The sequence below is a fragment of the Echinococcus granulosus genome, assembly GCF_000524195.1.
Source record: "Echinococcus granulosus chromosome Unknown EG_S00023, whole genome shotgun sequence".
Lineage (NCBI taxonomy): Eukaryota > Metazoa > Platyhelminthes > Cestoda > Cyclophyllidea > Taeniidae > Echinococcus > Echinococcus granulosus.
Window position 1 is genome coordinate 367,596 of NW_020170403.1, and position 15,989 is coordinate 383,584.

Consider the following 15,989-nt stretch of genomic DNA (forward strand, 5'->3'; position numbering starts at 1 on the left):
GTCTTAAAATTTTCACTAAAACTGCAGCAATTTTTATTGAACATTTCAGATATTTAGTAGGTAGATCATTTAAAAAGATATGCTAAGTAATAAAAACAATTTTACTTAAATTTATAAGTAGCAGTGCTTTCTACAAAGTTAAAAAACCAGTAAGTAGTTCGATTTGATTCTTTCCTATTATTTCTCACAAAACATTATTTTCTACCAAATATTTAATCGTACTTTGCATAAATTGAGATTACTAAGCCAGTCCGAAAGTATGGAAATGAGACTGAAGACAAAAATGATGATTAAAACAGATTCTGGAAACCTTTACTTACCGAACGCCTTTGGACGTGCAATTAGTAAAAAAACAACCTGTAAAATAAGGAGCCAAATGGCCACAAAATATTTTTCCACAACTTAGCCCGCTAGTGACCATTAATGCTATTCAAGCCGTTGCTACCTAATGATCAAAACAAGCTCCGATTTGTGCCACAAAACATCTACTTCGTGTGTATATAGAACCAACACTAAGGCCCTGACCAATTAAAAACGATGTCAGCTTCCAATCGGCCCAATCGTGGGGCAGCCACACGGCTTGCGCGCTCCTGGAAGCGCTGCCATAGCAACCTACCCGCTCCACCAACCGCAAATGTGTGCCAACCCGACAAAAGTAGGTCAAGATGACTTGTACGTGTCCCAAGATCGATTGGACGATCGTCACGACGGCTACTTTCTCATACGCAGGCAGTTCCACCTTCACGTAGTGAATGGCTACTGTAGTGACAGTTAATGAAATCGCTCCGGCTATCTTTATTCCTTTCTCCAATATAACAAAGGCATAACAAGCGAGAGGGTCTTCCGGTGGAAGTGAACCAAAACTCTTAACTATGCATTTGGCACTTCAAAACCTGGTAAAGAACACTCGCTCACTTTTTAACGCATCCCTATTAAAAATTGCAATAAGGTGACAGTTTGTACTACACATGAATGATGAGGCGAGTGGGAGGGGGGATGTTGCTGGGACTCGAACAAATGCCATTGAGCTGTCTATTTGTGACGATCTTTGGAAGGACACGCCTAGCTGATTGGTCGACATTTCTAGGGCACATGTGCGTTGTGCAAGTGCACGTGCGTGCGTGGGCGCGTTCAAGCGTGCAAGGCCGAGTGAGCCCCCGAATGTGGGACAGGGACAGACACACACGCACATGTTCGGCATCGATCTATTGGATGCGAGCGTGCATGTGCGTGCACGAGTGTGCATGCGTGCAGGCAGAAAGCGTCCATCAGAGTGCTCGAGGTGGGGTAGCAAGAGCGAGCCCACTTGCAGTACCCGTGACGAGAGCAGTTGGGCCCAGCAGCCGGATTTTAGTCGCGCTGCGCAGCTGCCCTTTCGCGTGTCGGCAACCATGCGACGTGAAAATTGCCGTTCGCGGGTTCTGCGGTCATGGTCAACATGGCTAGCCATCCTACTTCTCTTATTCCTCCTCATACTCCCTAATGCTGTCTCCGCCAGAACCTTCCTTTTGGACTTACCTGAAAGTGGGTAACGGTCTCTCTATTGCTTTTGGTCTCCTCTTTTTCGGCTTCATGCTACTACGTGCTAATCCTTTTCGGGAATAGTTTTAAAAGTGTAATTTTTCAAAGTTTGTGCTTTTTTACCATCGACTTCCACTCCTATTTGAGTGTGAGAATAAAAACAATAATAAGTGTCGTTTTGCTGCTGCTTTACTGCAAAAGTGCAAAATAGGGAACGTATTGTTCAAAAGCCCATTATTTCAAAAGCCCCAATATTTCCTTGAATGTCTGCCTTTTCAGGCTGATTTTTCCTTTGGTTGGGCTTCCACGACAAGTAGCGGGTCGAAAAGTTTAAAATACACAAGGCAAGCCCGGGGCAAATATTTCATAATAGATGTTTAATCTGTTGGGCTTGCTTTTAATGCTTCAAAATTATGTGGCACCATAACGACAGGAAACACCGGTTGCTGTCATCGATGGAGTCTCAGCTCCGCGCCTGTTTGTGTTCAAAATTAAGGCGAAATTTTGGTTGATTTGTCTAGCATTTCTGTTGAACTACGAAAATGCCAGAAGGTTTAGTTGTCAACGTAACAATCAAGTTCGTTGCTCCCTTGATATGCTTATTATGAAGCAACGAACTTAAATATGGTTTTAGGAAGTTTTGTTATCTTTCAGACCTGTTGGATAAATGGAAACTTTTGGAAGACAAAAGGAACTTTTGTTGAAATTATCAGAGAAAAGGTGGCAGTTTAAAGTTCTTTTGAGAGGAACAAATCTAAGGCTTCTTTAGGACTACAACATTACGATTACTTATAATTTGTAAAATTTATCTAGCTATTTGGAGTACTTTAGGCATAATTTGCAGGCTGTAAGTCATGGGCTTGTGTACAGTGGAATCAATTTCTTTAGCATTAAAAGTGAGTTTTTTCCACCTTCTCCTTAGGTTCTGTGGACCTGCTGGCCGCCTTCAACCTGGGTGATCAGGCCAACGTCCATATCACGGCGGGCATGTGCGGTCAGGTGCCGATAGAAGATGAAGTTTCCGTTAAACAGCCCATTCCGGACGAGTTTCGTCCAGGTTACCTTATTCTCAAGGAACTTGGGATGAAGAAACTCCTTGCGGATCTCCTAGTTAACACTGGTATGCACCACTAGCTGTATTTGAGCAACATATAGAGTTTCATTCTCTCGAAAGCAGATGTCACTTATTATGAGAAAGTAATTGTCGGTAATGAGGAAGCGGATTGATTTTAATTTCTTGCTGCAATAAGACACAGATTAATTGGGCGACAAATCCATGAGGGAAGTTTCGGAAGAACACACCTTATTCAATTGTGTAATGTGAAATTTTGGAACTTAGTTGGATTCACTATTTACAAAAATTGAACAAAGTAACTGAGAAGGGTGTGTTGCGACAGGTGTAGAATCCTGTTTAACACATTCTTCCGAATTCCCAGTAAAATTCATGGACCAAGTGCTATAAATCTAATCTGCTTACAAGCAACTGTAAAACCCAAAAAAATTCTCAGGAATTTAGAGTCTCAAATTGATACGGTCATAAATTTCCGCATTAAAGAGGCGTGGACTTCAGAAGTCTCGGTGTTCTTCACGCTGAAGATGAAACCGGGATACAAGGGCGAGTTGTTCATTATCTACAGCTCGCAGGGTCGAGTCCTCCTCTCCGTGGGTGTTGATAAGCAGGTAGTGGTGGCCTACCAGGAAGCTGCGGCTGGCGTTAGGGCAGCTCGCATCTCTACCAGCGGTACCGCAATCCACTCCGAGAAGATTGGACCCGCTCTCGATGATAATGAGTGAGTGAAAGCATGTGTAAATGTTCACTGAGGTTGATTTCAGTGATGTCAATTCCCAAGGCATTATCCATCGTCAAGCATGCAATCTACGATTTATTCCAAAAAAATTTTTGAAGTTCTAATATTAGCGTTAAAACTTGGAGTGGACAACTTCTGTTTGGATGATAATGCGTTGAACAATTCAAGAATCCCATATACAGATCTTATGTCAAGTAACACAGGGGTTGTAAGCAGTATGTTATTTGTAAAACTCTGTAAATTCTTCCTAAAACATCGCTTACAAATAATCAAACACATTTTAGCTTCAAGTATTTTTTAAACAGCCCATTTCCAATTGTTTTTGTGAAAGGCAGGACAGGGATATCTCCTTGAAATTTGTTATTGAGGGGACCTTAATATCCCCATCAATGGTTTATATTGTACTATTTTCTTCAGATCGTAGCATACGAATTTTAAGGCCTTGTCTCCTTTTAAATTATGCTTTAAAACCCATATGATTGCCAATCACGGGAGTTTTTTTATTCGTTAGGAGATTTCAATGGGTGCGGATGAGCTTAACTTTTCAGAGAACTTGATCCAATTTAACATCAATGTTGGGATGAAAATATTAATAACTTGATATTCCAGCAGTTGCTGTTACTCATAGGAATTCGTGTATAAGTGGGAAATCCTAGTGAGATCCATCTTGGAGGTGAACAATTCTGAAAAGGTAATCCCCTTGTTTTCAGATGGCATCGCGTTGGATTGAATTTCAAGGATGGTCGTGTGCGCCTCGCCGTTGATTGCAAGGCGGTGGAGGAATCCACCATCGTCCTTCCCGTCAAATTTATCGACAAACGCAACACCCTTAGCCTCCTTCCCCATGGCTTTAATGTGAGTTCCGCTAGCTCCTACCTCCGTTTTTTTCAGTTTTATTCACTTTGATACAATTTCGAAGAGTTTGATGAATCTCCACACTTTCTCATCGTGTGTAGACTGATAAGGCAGATTTGGCATATTTTTGCCTTACTACTAGTAGTGCACGCATTAGAGGCTGCTTCTATTAACGCTTTTTCTCCGAAAGGCTTGAAATTTCTAATCGTCAAATTTGAACAGGCCAACTTTTAGCGTACTTTTTTACTGCTCTAACATAAAAGAATAAATAAATGAAGTCTAAAGCTGTAATGGTTTCAAGTATCACAGTTTGTATTCCTCTCATAGAGAGTCAAACATCAACTGTTATCTGGGGATGATAACGTCCATGCATTCTACGACTTTTCCAGGGTGTCTTGCAAGACCTGATGTTGGTGCTGGGAGACCGGAGTCTGGAGCAGCAGTGCCTCATCTACACTCCTGACTGTCCCACCGACGTTGACGATGCCATGATGAATGATGAGGTGAGCTGTGCTATTCAAGGGCAAAATCTGGAGTAAATTCATCGCTGTCGGCGGTACCTTTTATTTTTTTCTCACTCATTGAATTTATGTACTTTTAATGGGCGTTGACTTACGGTTCATGTTTTCGCATGAAAATGAGTTCAGTATTTTGCATTTTAGCCATCGGAAAGGCCGGCTCCGGGTCAGGTAAGCTTAATGTTTTTTTAATAACTTCGAATTCTTTCACTCTTTACTTATGGTCCTAATCAAAGTTGGGTGCTAGACTTACGACTTTTTGTCCTGCCAAAGCATACTAAGATAAGTCCGTACTGTTGAAAGTTCGCATTCGCTCCTCCATTATGGAGCAAGGCTACGTAATTAGTATAGCTTCGCAGTGGCTGCTTTCAAACCCTGTGCTATAAGCAAAACTCCCTATCACGGCAATTTGGCATTATGAGGCTCAATAAGATGTGCTACGATTAATCGCCTGCTTGCATGATTGATTTACCAGCATAACACCGATTCTAGGGTGAACCTGGAGAACAGGGCGACCCCGGAGAACCTGGTGAAAAAGGTGAACCCGTAAGTGTTGCAATTCTTTAATGCATGTTTTTTGTTAGCTAGTCTTTTATTTCACTGAAAACCCCTGAAACTGTGTGTGCTACGATGCGTCACAAAATAAATGAGCATTTTTTAACAGCTGCTGTTTTTAGGGGTAATGTCTGCCGCAAAACGCTCCTCGACTAAATTAGATCTTTACCTTTAACACAAAAGATAGATTTTAATAAATGTGCTAGTTATTTTTAGCATTTTTAGAAGATTTACCTATCAATGATGTTTCTCTAAGGAAAGGTGGAAACCTACCCATGCTGCTCGGTTTCCGGATTAAGGCACTTCCAACGTTTTTTACTATCATTAATCTAATTAATGGTTTGCATTTATAACCCATTTAAAGAAATGTCCCGGAATGCTATAGAAGCAGAGCTTTTGAACAGGATTTAGATGAGAAAAATTGGCTCATTGCCTGCCTTGGTTGCAGGGTAAACCGGGTCCACGAGGTCCGGACGGAGAACAGGGTCCCCCTGGTCCCACGGGCTCGCTCTTTGTGGTGCCGCTTAATTTGGGCATCGGTGGTGGCGCAAATGCACGTGCTGCCCACTTCAGACAGCTGCTTCAACAGCACCTGGTATGTCTATTTACACCATCTAAATTGCATGAGTTCTGTAGGTGCCTACTATCTGCAACATATTTTAAATGTATTCCATCCCCTTGCGTAGTTATATCCATGCTGTGAGACTGTGAAACAAATTGATTGGGGTCAAATCTATTGGTCGGAGAACCCTGAAAATCTTATATTATTCTTAATTATCATGTTCTATCAGAAAATGTTCTCTAAACTCCGATGGAATAAATAATCATTTTTGCGAAAAAGTAGTATCTAACCAATCAACCAATGAATTATCTCCTTTCTTTCCTCATCCCAGGAGTCTCTCAGAGGCGTGCATGGACCCCGAGGTTTGACGGGTCCCACAGGTCCAGACGGCCCTATGGGTCCTCCTGGTCTCAAGGGGGAGACTGGTCCCCAGGGTGACACCGGTCTTCAAGGTCGGAGAGGTCCCATGGGTCCTGTTGGCTTCCCCGGACCTAGAGTGAGTTAGTTACTCAAAGGCTCTCCAACTGGATTTATATTTAAGAAGTGTACTCTAAGCACCGCTTATTTCTAAGTGTGTTCCACGATTTTCATTGAGCAAGCAAATATGGTTTATTCGAAAATTTGACATTATTAATGAAAATTTGCGATGAAGGGAAATTGGAGTCGATTCAATTCATGGCAAGTATATATTTGAAACTGGGAGTAAAAATAGGATGAGCGAAAGATAATAGAATGAGGCAACATTTTGAGTATATTTTAATCAGTGCCATAGATTTTATCGTGAATGAACTGGAGATAACTTCTTTTTAGGTTTTGCAAGTAGTAATTTAGGGATCAGCCTTATGTACACAAATAGTAAAATTAATGTTAAATATCGGTACGATTGTATCCCCACCACAAAAGGTTTTTGCCAGTATAGATGGATTTATTGATCTTTGTTTGCATTTCAGGGCAAGACGGGTCGAGACGGCGACCGCGGTGACCCCGGTCCCGCAGGTCCCAAAGGCCCAGATGGTTTGCCTGGTGATTCAGGGTTGATGGGTCCCAAAGGCCTCAGGGGACCTCGTGGTCCACCCGGCCCAGTAGGAGAACAAGGATCTCCTGGTGAAGAGGGGTCTCGCGGTCCCACTGGTGACGCTGGTGACCAAGGTGACATGGGCTCATACGGTCCTCGCGGTCCACCGGGTCTGCAGGGTCCCCTTGGCCCCAGGGGTAAGACTGGAAGTCGAGGACCCGTCGGCCTTCAGGGCGAGGTGGGTGAACCCGGTCCTACCGGAATGCCTGGTCCCATGGGTCCACCTGGTCCCGCTGGTCCAGAGGGTCCTGCCGGTCCTCGGGGTGTAGTTGGACCTCCTGGTCCTCCCGGAAAGCAGGGACCTCCCGGCGCTACTGGTCCTGAAGGCCGTCCTGGCTATCCCGGTTAGTTTTAGTAAAGGCTACTGACATCTACTTCCTAAAATTAGTCAATATATTTAGAAGCTGTATACAGAGTTGTGAAATCTTGGAATTTAGTAAATGGATGGCTTAAACTACCTGCGCGTTAAGGCCATTTGAAATGCTGACTTCTAAATGGGACAATTGACCTGCAAGGAGATGTAATAGCAAATTATGGTGTGAATTAAAGTATATTCCTTCAGTTGTTTATTGCCGTAAAAATTACTCACTTGAATACCCTAATATGTTACATGAATTGATCCAAATAGGAAAATCCCATTTTTAAACCTGTGCTCTCACAATGGAGAGTTGATTCATCTCTAGTTACCTTCCCATGACAGGTTCAAAGGGAGAGATGGGCCTTAAAGGAGATACTGGTCCTGAGGGTCAGAAAGGCGAACCCGGTTTACCTGGACCCAGGGGGGTAAAAGGTGCGCGAGGCATTGTGGGCATCTCGGGCCCTAAGGGTGACACCGGCAAGCCTGGAGCTGTCGGTGTCCCTGGCGAGGCGGGTCCGAAGGGTCTCAAGGGCAGCCGAGGCTCCCCTGGTGTTATGGGACTTATGGGTCCTCAGGGTGAGAAGGGTGAGCCTGGCAAATCTGGTCCATTTGGTCCCCGTGGTGATCGCGGACTTCAGGGTCCTCCCGGTCTCATGGGACCTGCTGGTCCCCAGGGTCTGCTCGGTGACCCCGGACCCACTGGCCCAGCCGGCCCTCAAGGACGCGAGGGCGACAAGGGTGAGACTGGTCCTGTTGGACCTCCTGGTGCTGATGGTGAACAGGGACAGCATGGAGCTCCCGGCCCTCGTGGCATACAGGGAAAGGTCGGACCTGCTGGAGAGAAGGGTGATAAGGGCGCTACCGGTCCTCCGGGTCCTCCAGGTCCGACTGGAGAGCTAGGTTTTCAGGGTCATCCTGGTCCCAGTGGTCTTCCTGGTCCTGCTGTAAGTTGGGAAGGGACTCTTGCAAAATTATGATGGTGACGGGTTGTCTAATATTATCATCCGTTTTCTTACAGGGACCCATGGGTCGGCAAGGTCCCCAGGGATTCCCCGGACCTCGTGGTGAGCCCGGTGAAATCGGGCCTCCTGGGCCTCGTGGACCGATTGGAATGACGGGTCCTGTTGGTCCAGCAGGTGACACCGGTCCTGAGGGTTCACCTGGTCCAATTGGTCCTCGTGTAGGTTCTTGTAATAATTAGTAATTCAGTCTTCTTTTTAAGTTTTATGCTCCCTCAAACAGGATACAGTGAACAAACTGCATACAGCTTATTTGGCTGAGTTTTGTGTTCACTGGTATTTCAAAAATAATTTCTCTTGTACTCAGGAGAAATTCTTAATTTTTTCCAACAGGGTCCAACCGGAGACCCAGGCAAAGAAGGCAAGGATGGACCAAAGGGTGACAAGGGTCCTAAGGGTGAACGCGGTAACCGCGGCCCCCCTGGCCAACGTGGTCCTCGGGGCTATCTCGGCCTTGACGGAATGCCTGGTCCTGCTGGTCCAGAGGGCTTCAAGGGTGAGACTGGACCCGATGGTGAAGTCGGACCCACAGGTCCTAAGGGCTATCGTGGTGATGCTGGAATTCTGGGACAGGTTGGACCTCCGGGTAGGAACTGCTTTGGTGAAATGAAAAATATCTTTTAGGCAGTAAACTGGTTTATCATCCTGAAATCATTTTAAAGGAGATTAGCTAGCTTAGCAATGCTTAATTAAGGACAAATATTTTCAGTCATTCAATCTATTTCCATTTGGATTGGTAGCCTCCTCCCTCCCGAGGCCACTTCCAAAGACAAAGGTAATGGAACCATTTTTAGCATTTCTAGCGAGTTTCTACGACTCCTTACAGGTCCCCTTGGTCCAAGAGGCGCTCAGGGTATTCAAGGCGAGAAGGGTCCCAAGGGACCCGATGGTGCTATGGGTACCGTCGGTCCACCCGGATCCCGTGGCTCGCGCGGGCGTTCGGGCCCTACCGGGCCCATTGGTGCGCCAGGATTTGATGGCGAGAAGGGCGAACGCGGACCCCCCGGACCTCAAGGGAAGAAGGGACCTCCTGGACCTCAGGTAGAATTGCTACAAAACGGACAGAAGTCGTGACACATCTGTAGATGGGACATCTACTATCCTTTTCCTGTTTATTTTTTAGGGTCCGAGAGGTATTGTTGGACCCATCGGTAGTGCCGGAATGCCCGGTATTCAGGTGGGAACCTTTGCGCTTTCCTTTATGATCATTTTCTTGCAAAGATTCGTTTCTTGCGACTGAATTTGATGCATTTTGGAGAGAAGAATACACATTTTGCACGATCCAATTTTGACTCGGTGCATTCAGTTAAAACGCATAGATTATTAATGGATCCAGGAAAATGGTTTTGAGAACTGAAGTTAGCTTTCTTTGAAGATCGAAGTTCTGGATCTTTTGGTCTGCAACCTTTTGATAAAAGAATAGGTTCACTCGGAGAGGTTTCGTTTCATTAAAAAGATCTCTTTTTTTCCTTTGAATGGGGGGTAAAATGTTATTCGAACGTTCAGATCTGCAATCTTTTTTCCTTATAATCTTTTAAGAGGAAAAGTGGTACCCACTTTTATATATATGTATTTTGATATTCCCTCATCTCAGGGGCCCCCGGGAGCACCTGGTCAGCCGGGTGAGCCAGGCCCCATGGGCCTGATAGGCCCAGATGGTCTCACCGGTCCCTCCGGTCTGCCCGGACCAATGGGTATGGAGGGTGCCCCTGGACCAATCGGCAAGCGCGGACCGAAGGGTGACCGTGGTCGTGAGGGTCCGCAAGGCAGCCCTGGCCCTATGGGCCCCATGGGTTCCATGGGTCTCACCGGACCTGCCGGCAACCCAGGCCCAACCGGCCCCGCCGGAGCTGTGGGAGAACCCGGAGACAAGGGACAACAGGGACCCCGCGGTTCTCCTGGCTACGAAGGCAGCCCTGGTAACCAAGGTCCTCAAGGCCGAAAGGGTCCAGATGGACCTGCTGGTCAAGTTGGTCCTCCTGGCGACCCTGGAATGGAAGGCCCTATTGGGCCTCAAGGTCCTACGGTAAGTCTATCGACTAGGTCATCGAAATTGTGTCTTTCATAAATAAAGTAACGGAAATCAAGAATTGCTGTTCTTGCATACCTTTACTTTGAATGGTCCTGGTTGTTGGTTGTTGTAACGTCGCGACGTTAATTTTAAATGTCCACCTAAGTTTGTGATTACTTTTGGAGAATATTCATCCTGGAAACTATGCAACTTCCACATATTCTTTTAAAGCAATTAAAAGTGCGTAGATATTTAAGCATTTTTAGCAATTAAACAATATAAATTTGAAGCAAGTTTATAATCATCTATGTTTGAATGGGCTTATTCCTTCAAGTATGTAAACTTGTGGAAGCTGACTAACCCAAAATTCAGAAGTCGCCATTTCCTCTTTTTATTTCTAGGGTCCCTTGGGTCCTCCTGGTTCACAAGGAGCCCGTGGTATCCCCGGTGGAAGGGGTAGTCCTGGTCCAGTTGGTGAAGATGGTGCCCCCGGCAATACGGGTCCTCAAGGAAAGCCGGGACCTCGTGGTCCCCCGGGTCCGCAGGGTCCTCAGGGACCTGCCGGACAGGCAGGTCCCCAGGGCTTGCCCGGTCCTCGTGGTAGCAAGGGCCCCAAGGGTGAACCCGGACCTCAGGGTCCACCTGGAGAGACTGGAAACCCCGGACCTCGAGGTTTGAGTGGACCACCTGGACTGCGAGGACCCCCTGGACCGGCTGGATTACAGGTCAGATGAGTTGTTTTGCTTTTCTTCTATGCGAATTCAATCCAAGCAGTTTTAGGCGTCGAAGTACGTTATTTGTTAAAAAAAATCACCGTCAACACTCTGTCTTTAGAAGCAGGCAAGCACACAGCTCTAGCCACTTAAGTTTCTCCCACAACTTTACTTCCCAACTGTCTAATTCAAATACAATCACGTGATTGTTAGGCGCTACTGTCAAGACACAGAGAAGTGTCATCTGTCGCCTATCTTAAAGCTTATCGGTGTGAGATACAAGGACTTACCATGTCTTTTTTAAGAATATAGATAGCACTTCCGTCTTAACATCTGACTAGCCAGCCCTGCCTATTTTTCAAAAACCAAAGTTTGGGAACCCCTTTCGACTGTATTGAGTTTCATTAAATAGAGAGATTGCTGCTGTACTTGTTATTTGACCTTCAGTAAGTGGGCAAATCGAAATAAACCCACTCCCAGTTAATGACGCGCACACAATAAGCGTAGTCTTCTGGGCTGAATATGAAATGGGAAGCACTTTGGAGATGTGGAGTGAGTAGTGCGTAGATCGTTTGGGACTAACTGATGACTAGACTATTCGTTTGTGTTATGTCATCAGTTAATGCATGCGAAAAGAACCCCAACTTTCCTTTCCCAGTCGATCTGGTCGTGAACCAATTCTCGGCATTCTGATCTCCATCCGTTTTAATCAGCTGCAACTCCCACTTCTTCGTATGCAACCTGATGCACCTGTACCTATGTGATTAGTTAACATAACCGACTTTTCAAAACATTTCTACTGATTCACTGCCTCCAAATTCTTCAGAGTTAACCGGTGTTTTATGCGATCTCGAGATCAGAGGGAAATAACACAGAGCATAATGAGGAGCACCAGTGGACCGAAACATATCTATGTTAAGTGGTGAACTTGAACAATCACATAAATTTCACAGGTCTCTACCAATTTAAGGAATTCGTTGAAGTAAGCTGTATCAGATGCCTCACGAACCCTTTTTGATGTACACCGCAAAATCCTACCCAGCTTATCAAGCATAAAACAAACACCCATTCGTTTGAAGGATGAACACGTGTGTTCCATACCAGAGTCTTCACAAGCGGAGACTTTAGCTTTGACTCCACCAAAAACCTTTGGCAAATTGTATTTTTTGGCGACCTCAATCAAACTGATTCTTGGTCGTGTTTAGTTCATCCACTTTATCTGCTTGATGGTCAATCATCCTTGATAATTTTTCCAATTACTTTTCACCATTTTCGATTTTAGGGTCCACCGGGTGTCAAAGGACCCGAGGGAGAAGTCGGACCAGAGGGTATTCCTGTGAGTGACATTTTCAGTCCTTTTTGCTACACGTCTTTCCACATTCCAATCTTTTATCCAAAAAGCGGTCTTATTTGCTATCTGCTTACGCAGATAGTAATAATGATATCGGTGCATTCTCGAGATTAAATCACTATTAATTACTTTTTTGAACGGCTTGTCAACGCCAATATACTGTTCCGGACCGAAATCTCAACTAAATATAATTTTCGTTCATGCATTTAACCGATAAATTGGTGGTATTATTAGCCCGTCAGTTGCTAAGGTTGAATAACCCAAGAAGCCACAGATCTCTGAGCCAGCATCGTAACAAAATCACCAGTCCCAATAGGGCTTACTACCAGACAACAATACGTTCCCCTACACTGTGCTTCCGCGTTAGTAACCCCTTTAATGATACTCCAAATATGGTGGCCAAAAGGGGCTCAAGCCACAAAAATAGGGCATCCTAAACACGGGCGGAAACGATGTTAGGAATTTTCCTATATCTAGTCTTGAGTCACCCAGGTTATGTGTGAAAGAATAGATTTTACCTGACTTGTCAAACCAAGTTAACACGTAATCTAAGTATAAATCTTCTTATTTCCTTAGGGAGCAACTGGAGCAGACGGAGGGAAGGGAGAGACAGGTCCGAAGGGACCAAAAGGCGCCTATGGTCCGGTGGGTCCCATGGGACCGCCCGGGCCTAGGGGCGAGCGCGGTCCGACAGGTGTAGAGGGCGAACGTGGACGTATCGGTCCCAAGGGTGCCCAGGGACCTCCCGGACCTACCGGTGATCCTGGCCCACCCGGCGATTCTGGCCCCCCCGGTCCTGAGGGACCTATGGGTGTTCGTGGACCTGTTGGTAAGTAAATGATTCACCTATCTGACTGCTGACTGTATTTAAAATCGTGGCCCAAATCCACTGATTTCATTAATTGGCTCTCAGGTCCTGGTGGTCCACGCGGTCCGAAGGGCAAGCCAGGTCCCCAGGGTCCCCCCGGTCCTCCTGGTCCCGTAAAGATTCTCGACCTCACCGCAGGCTACTTCAAATTCGAACCGGGTCGTACCAAGAGAAGCATTAACGAGGACGAGCTCTACGATATGAAGGATCCTGATGCCAGCCTCTTCCCCAACAACGTGCCGGCCATCGGTGCGGTGTTGCGTCGCCTCTACGCACGCATTGAAAGTCTAGAGTCAGCGGTGCGATACTACCGACGTCCCATCGGCACGCGCGCTTACCCGGCGCGCCACTGCCGCGAGATTATGGAAGCCACAGACTCGCCGCACGGCCCCGTCTCTGGCGAGTACTGGATCGATCCCAATCTCGGCTCGAGTCGCGATGCCATCAAGGTGGAGTGCAAGTTCTCTGGCAGCGTCGCCAAGACCTGTGTCCATGCTACACCTGAATCCAAGGCGGTGAGTCCTTGTAAACCGCCGAAGATTTGTGATTTTGTGCGGCTTTTCTCGGTATACCAAGCAAAAGAGCCTTTAGAATTGTATGATTTCTTGCACCTTACTCAAATAAAGTTTATTGAGACATTGCTATGGGTTAGGAGACGGTCAACTGAGCTTCCAAACTTAAAGCTCAAAGGAAACTGAATTGCTCTCCAGTACGAAAAAAGTTACTTATACATCTGTCCTAATTATCTAATCGGTGATTCATTTATGGTTCTTTGCAGCTCCGTCTGGTCAACTTGAGGAAGAGCGGTGGCGAAGGCAGTTGGTGGTTCTCCAAGCTTTTGGAAGGGAACACCAATGGAACTCAACGCGTATGTCAAAAAAGTTGATGACTCAAAAGCGAAAATATAAGTTAGCCAGACTGGCTGGAACGAAGTGGTATTTGAGGTATTTCTTGGAGCATTTTGAGGCCTTGTAAGTCTCATTATCACACCGGCGTAGGTTTTTGTAGTGTCTTTAAAAGTTTGAAATTCAAACGGTTGAAGGTATGAAGCCAAACTTGACTGCGTTGATAAAGATGAATTCGCTTTTTTTCTTGCGTACTTTGTAGTTGTACTACGCGCCGCGAAACCAGTTTAACTTCCTCCAGTTGCTGCACCACCGGGCGGAGCAGTCGATTACGGCACTGTGCCGTGGCTCCGTTGTCTATTACGACAGCCGCAACAAGAACTACGACTTGGCAGCCAACTTGCTTCTCTTCAATGGCAAGGTCATCAACACCCACCTCGATCGACGAGTTCGTGGCGAGGGCGGCTTCGTCCAACTGGAGGTCAATATCAAGGATGACTGTATGGTGCGTCTCATCCTCTGTTTCACTTCTGCGCTTTTTGGCTTTGATAAACATATGTACAAATGGATGAGCATTTGGTTTTTAGTCTCACCAAAAGGGTAATGCAGGGGCTGAATTAATCCCATAACGTCTTTAGGGAGTAATTTTGAACTTGTAATGCTGTCACGTAATACTGGTGCGCTAGGTAACTTTAAAACAGTCAGATGGTGTTATTTTTTCTAGGACCGCTCACCGACCGGCTCGACAGCTAATTTCGATCTAGTTGCCAACCATCCGGAACTTCTGCCCATTATCGACATGAAAATGTTCGACTTTGGCGAGGACAATCAGCAGCTTGGTTACTACGTCAACGAGGTCTGCTTCTCTTAGACAATCCTCCAACCTCTAAACTTTCCCGTGCTTCATTCACTCACCAGCCCTGAATAACAATTAACACAAACAAACCACGCATTGATTCTCCTTTTTGCGCCAAATATGCAGCCTATTCCCCCAACGTGTACACCAGAATCCACTTCCCCCCCCCCCCCCCTCCTTCTCCCACTCTTTTCTCTCTCCCTTCTCTCTCCGTCTTGTTTTGTGATACCGTATGGCTAAATACATTTCACGCCTGTGCCTTACTGTGCTGTACAGGCCAGTGAAGTATGAGTGCACGTGCTTGCGTACGGCAGTAAAAGAACCATGTTGGTAAATGATTACCTCGATTCTTCCCTTTTGTGCGACCTTCAAATCATGTGGTCTGATGCTGTTTATCAAGGCTAATGCTCCGATGTTTCCTTTTTATTTGGTTCTGGTGGTGGGAGTTCCGTAAAGGTATAAGTGAGGAGCTTATACATGGGAATCGGCAACTGGCAAGGTACTGCGGAAAGTAGTCTTGTAGATATGATTGCATTACAAATTTGCAAGGTAGCTTGTAATGCTTAAATTGTTTGCTAAACTCTTGCTTTTGGTAACAGGTAACTTTAGGCTCCACCATTGTACCGCAAACGGGTAGCCTGGCCTCCAGGTATGTCAGCAGCCCCGAGTCCTCCTGCAGGTCGACAATTCGAGAGATTTCGGTGAGATTTTAGCGTCCTGAGACATCCCCAAAGGCAACAAAGACATATTAATACTCAGTATAATATACGTTCAATCACAGAAGGCGCAAAGTCAATCGAGTTGCATCAGAAAGTAAAAGCAGGCCTCAATAGCTTCGGTTTATAGATCTCAATAAATGAAAAATTGCTTTTGACCTCAAACTTGTAACCATAAACGCGATCCTCCCACTGTCCTATTGGCCGAATTAACATGCTGCGAGAGAAAAGAAATAGCGTTGTTAAAAAAAAAAGGGAAATCACCACGTGGGCACTACTTCTTCTACACCGGCGTTTCCTTTGGTTTATTGCCTGTGTCGACAATCATAATGTAGTCGGTGCTTTAAAAACCATCCAT

The 15,989-nt window shown here is 45.7% G+C and overlaps 1 protein-coding gene across 1 annotated transcript; it reads left to right on the forward strand. All coding sequences in view use genetic code 11, as the record gives it.

Moving 5' to 3' along the window:
• Nucleotides 1-3,117: 3,117 nt before the first annotated feature.
• On the forward strand, nucleotides 3,118-14,930 carry EGR_03985 (Collagen alpha-2(I) chain; the record flags this gene model as incomplete). The annotated part of the gene is made up of 20 exons (XM_024493234.1): nucleotides 3,118-3,311; nucleotides 4,040-4,184; nucleotides 4,574-4,687; nucleotides 5,195-5,248; nucleotides 5,706-5,852; nucleotides 6,151-6,315; nucleotides 6,770-7,238; nucleotides 7,595-8,196; nucleotides 8,271-8,388; nucleotides 8,579-8,857; nucleotides 8,981-9,312; nucleotides 9,395-9,448; nucleotides 9,866-10,297; nucleotides 10,684-11,007; nucleotides 12,278-12,331; nucleotides 12,923-13,175; nucleotides 13,260-13,729; nucleotides 13,993-14,082; nucleotides 14,322-14,564; nucleotides 14,784-14,930. 20 exons carry the CDS (start codon nucleotides 3,118-3,120, stop codon nucleotides 14,928-14,930), a joined length of 4,686 nt encoding a protein of 1,561 aa, XP_024352333.1.
• Between the last annotated feature and the right edge of the window lie 1,059 nt (nucleotides 14,931-15,989).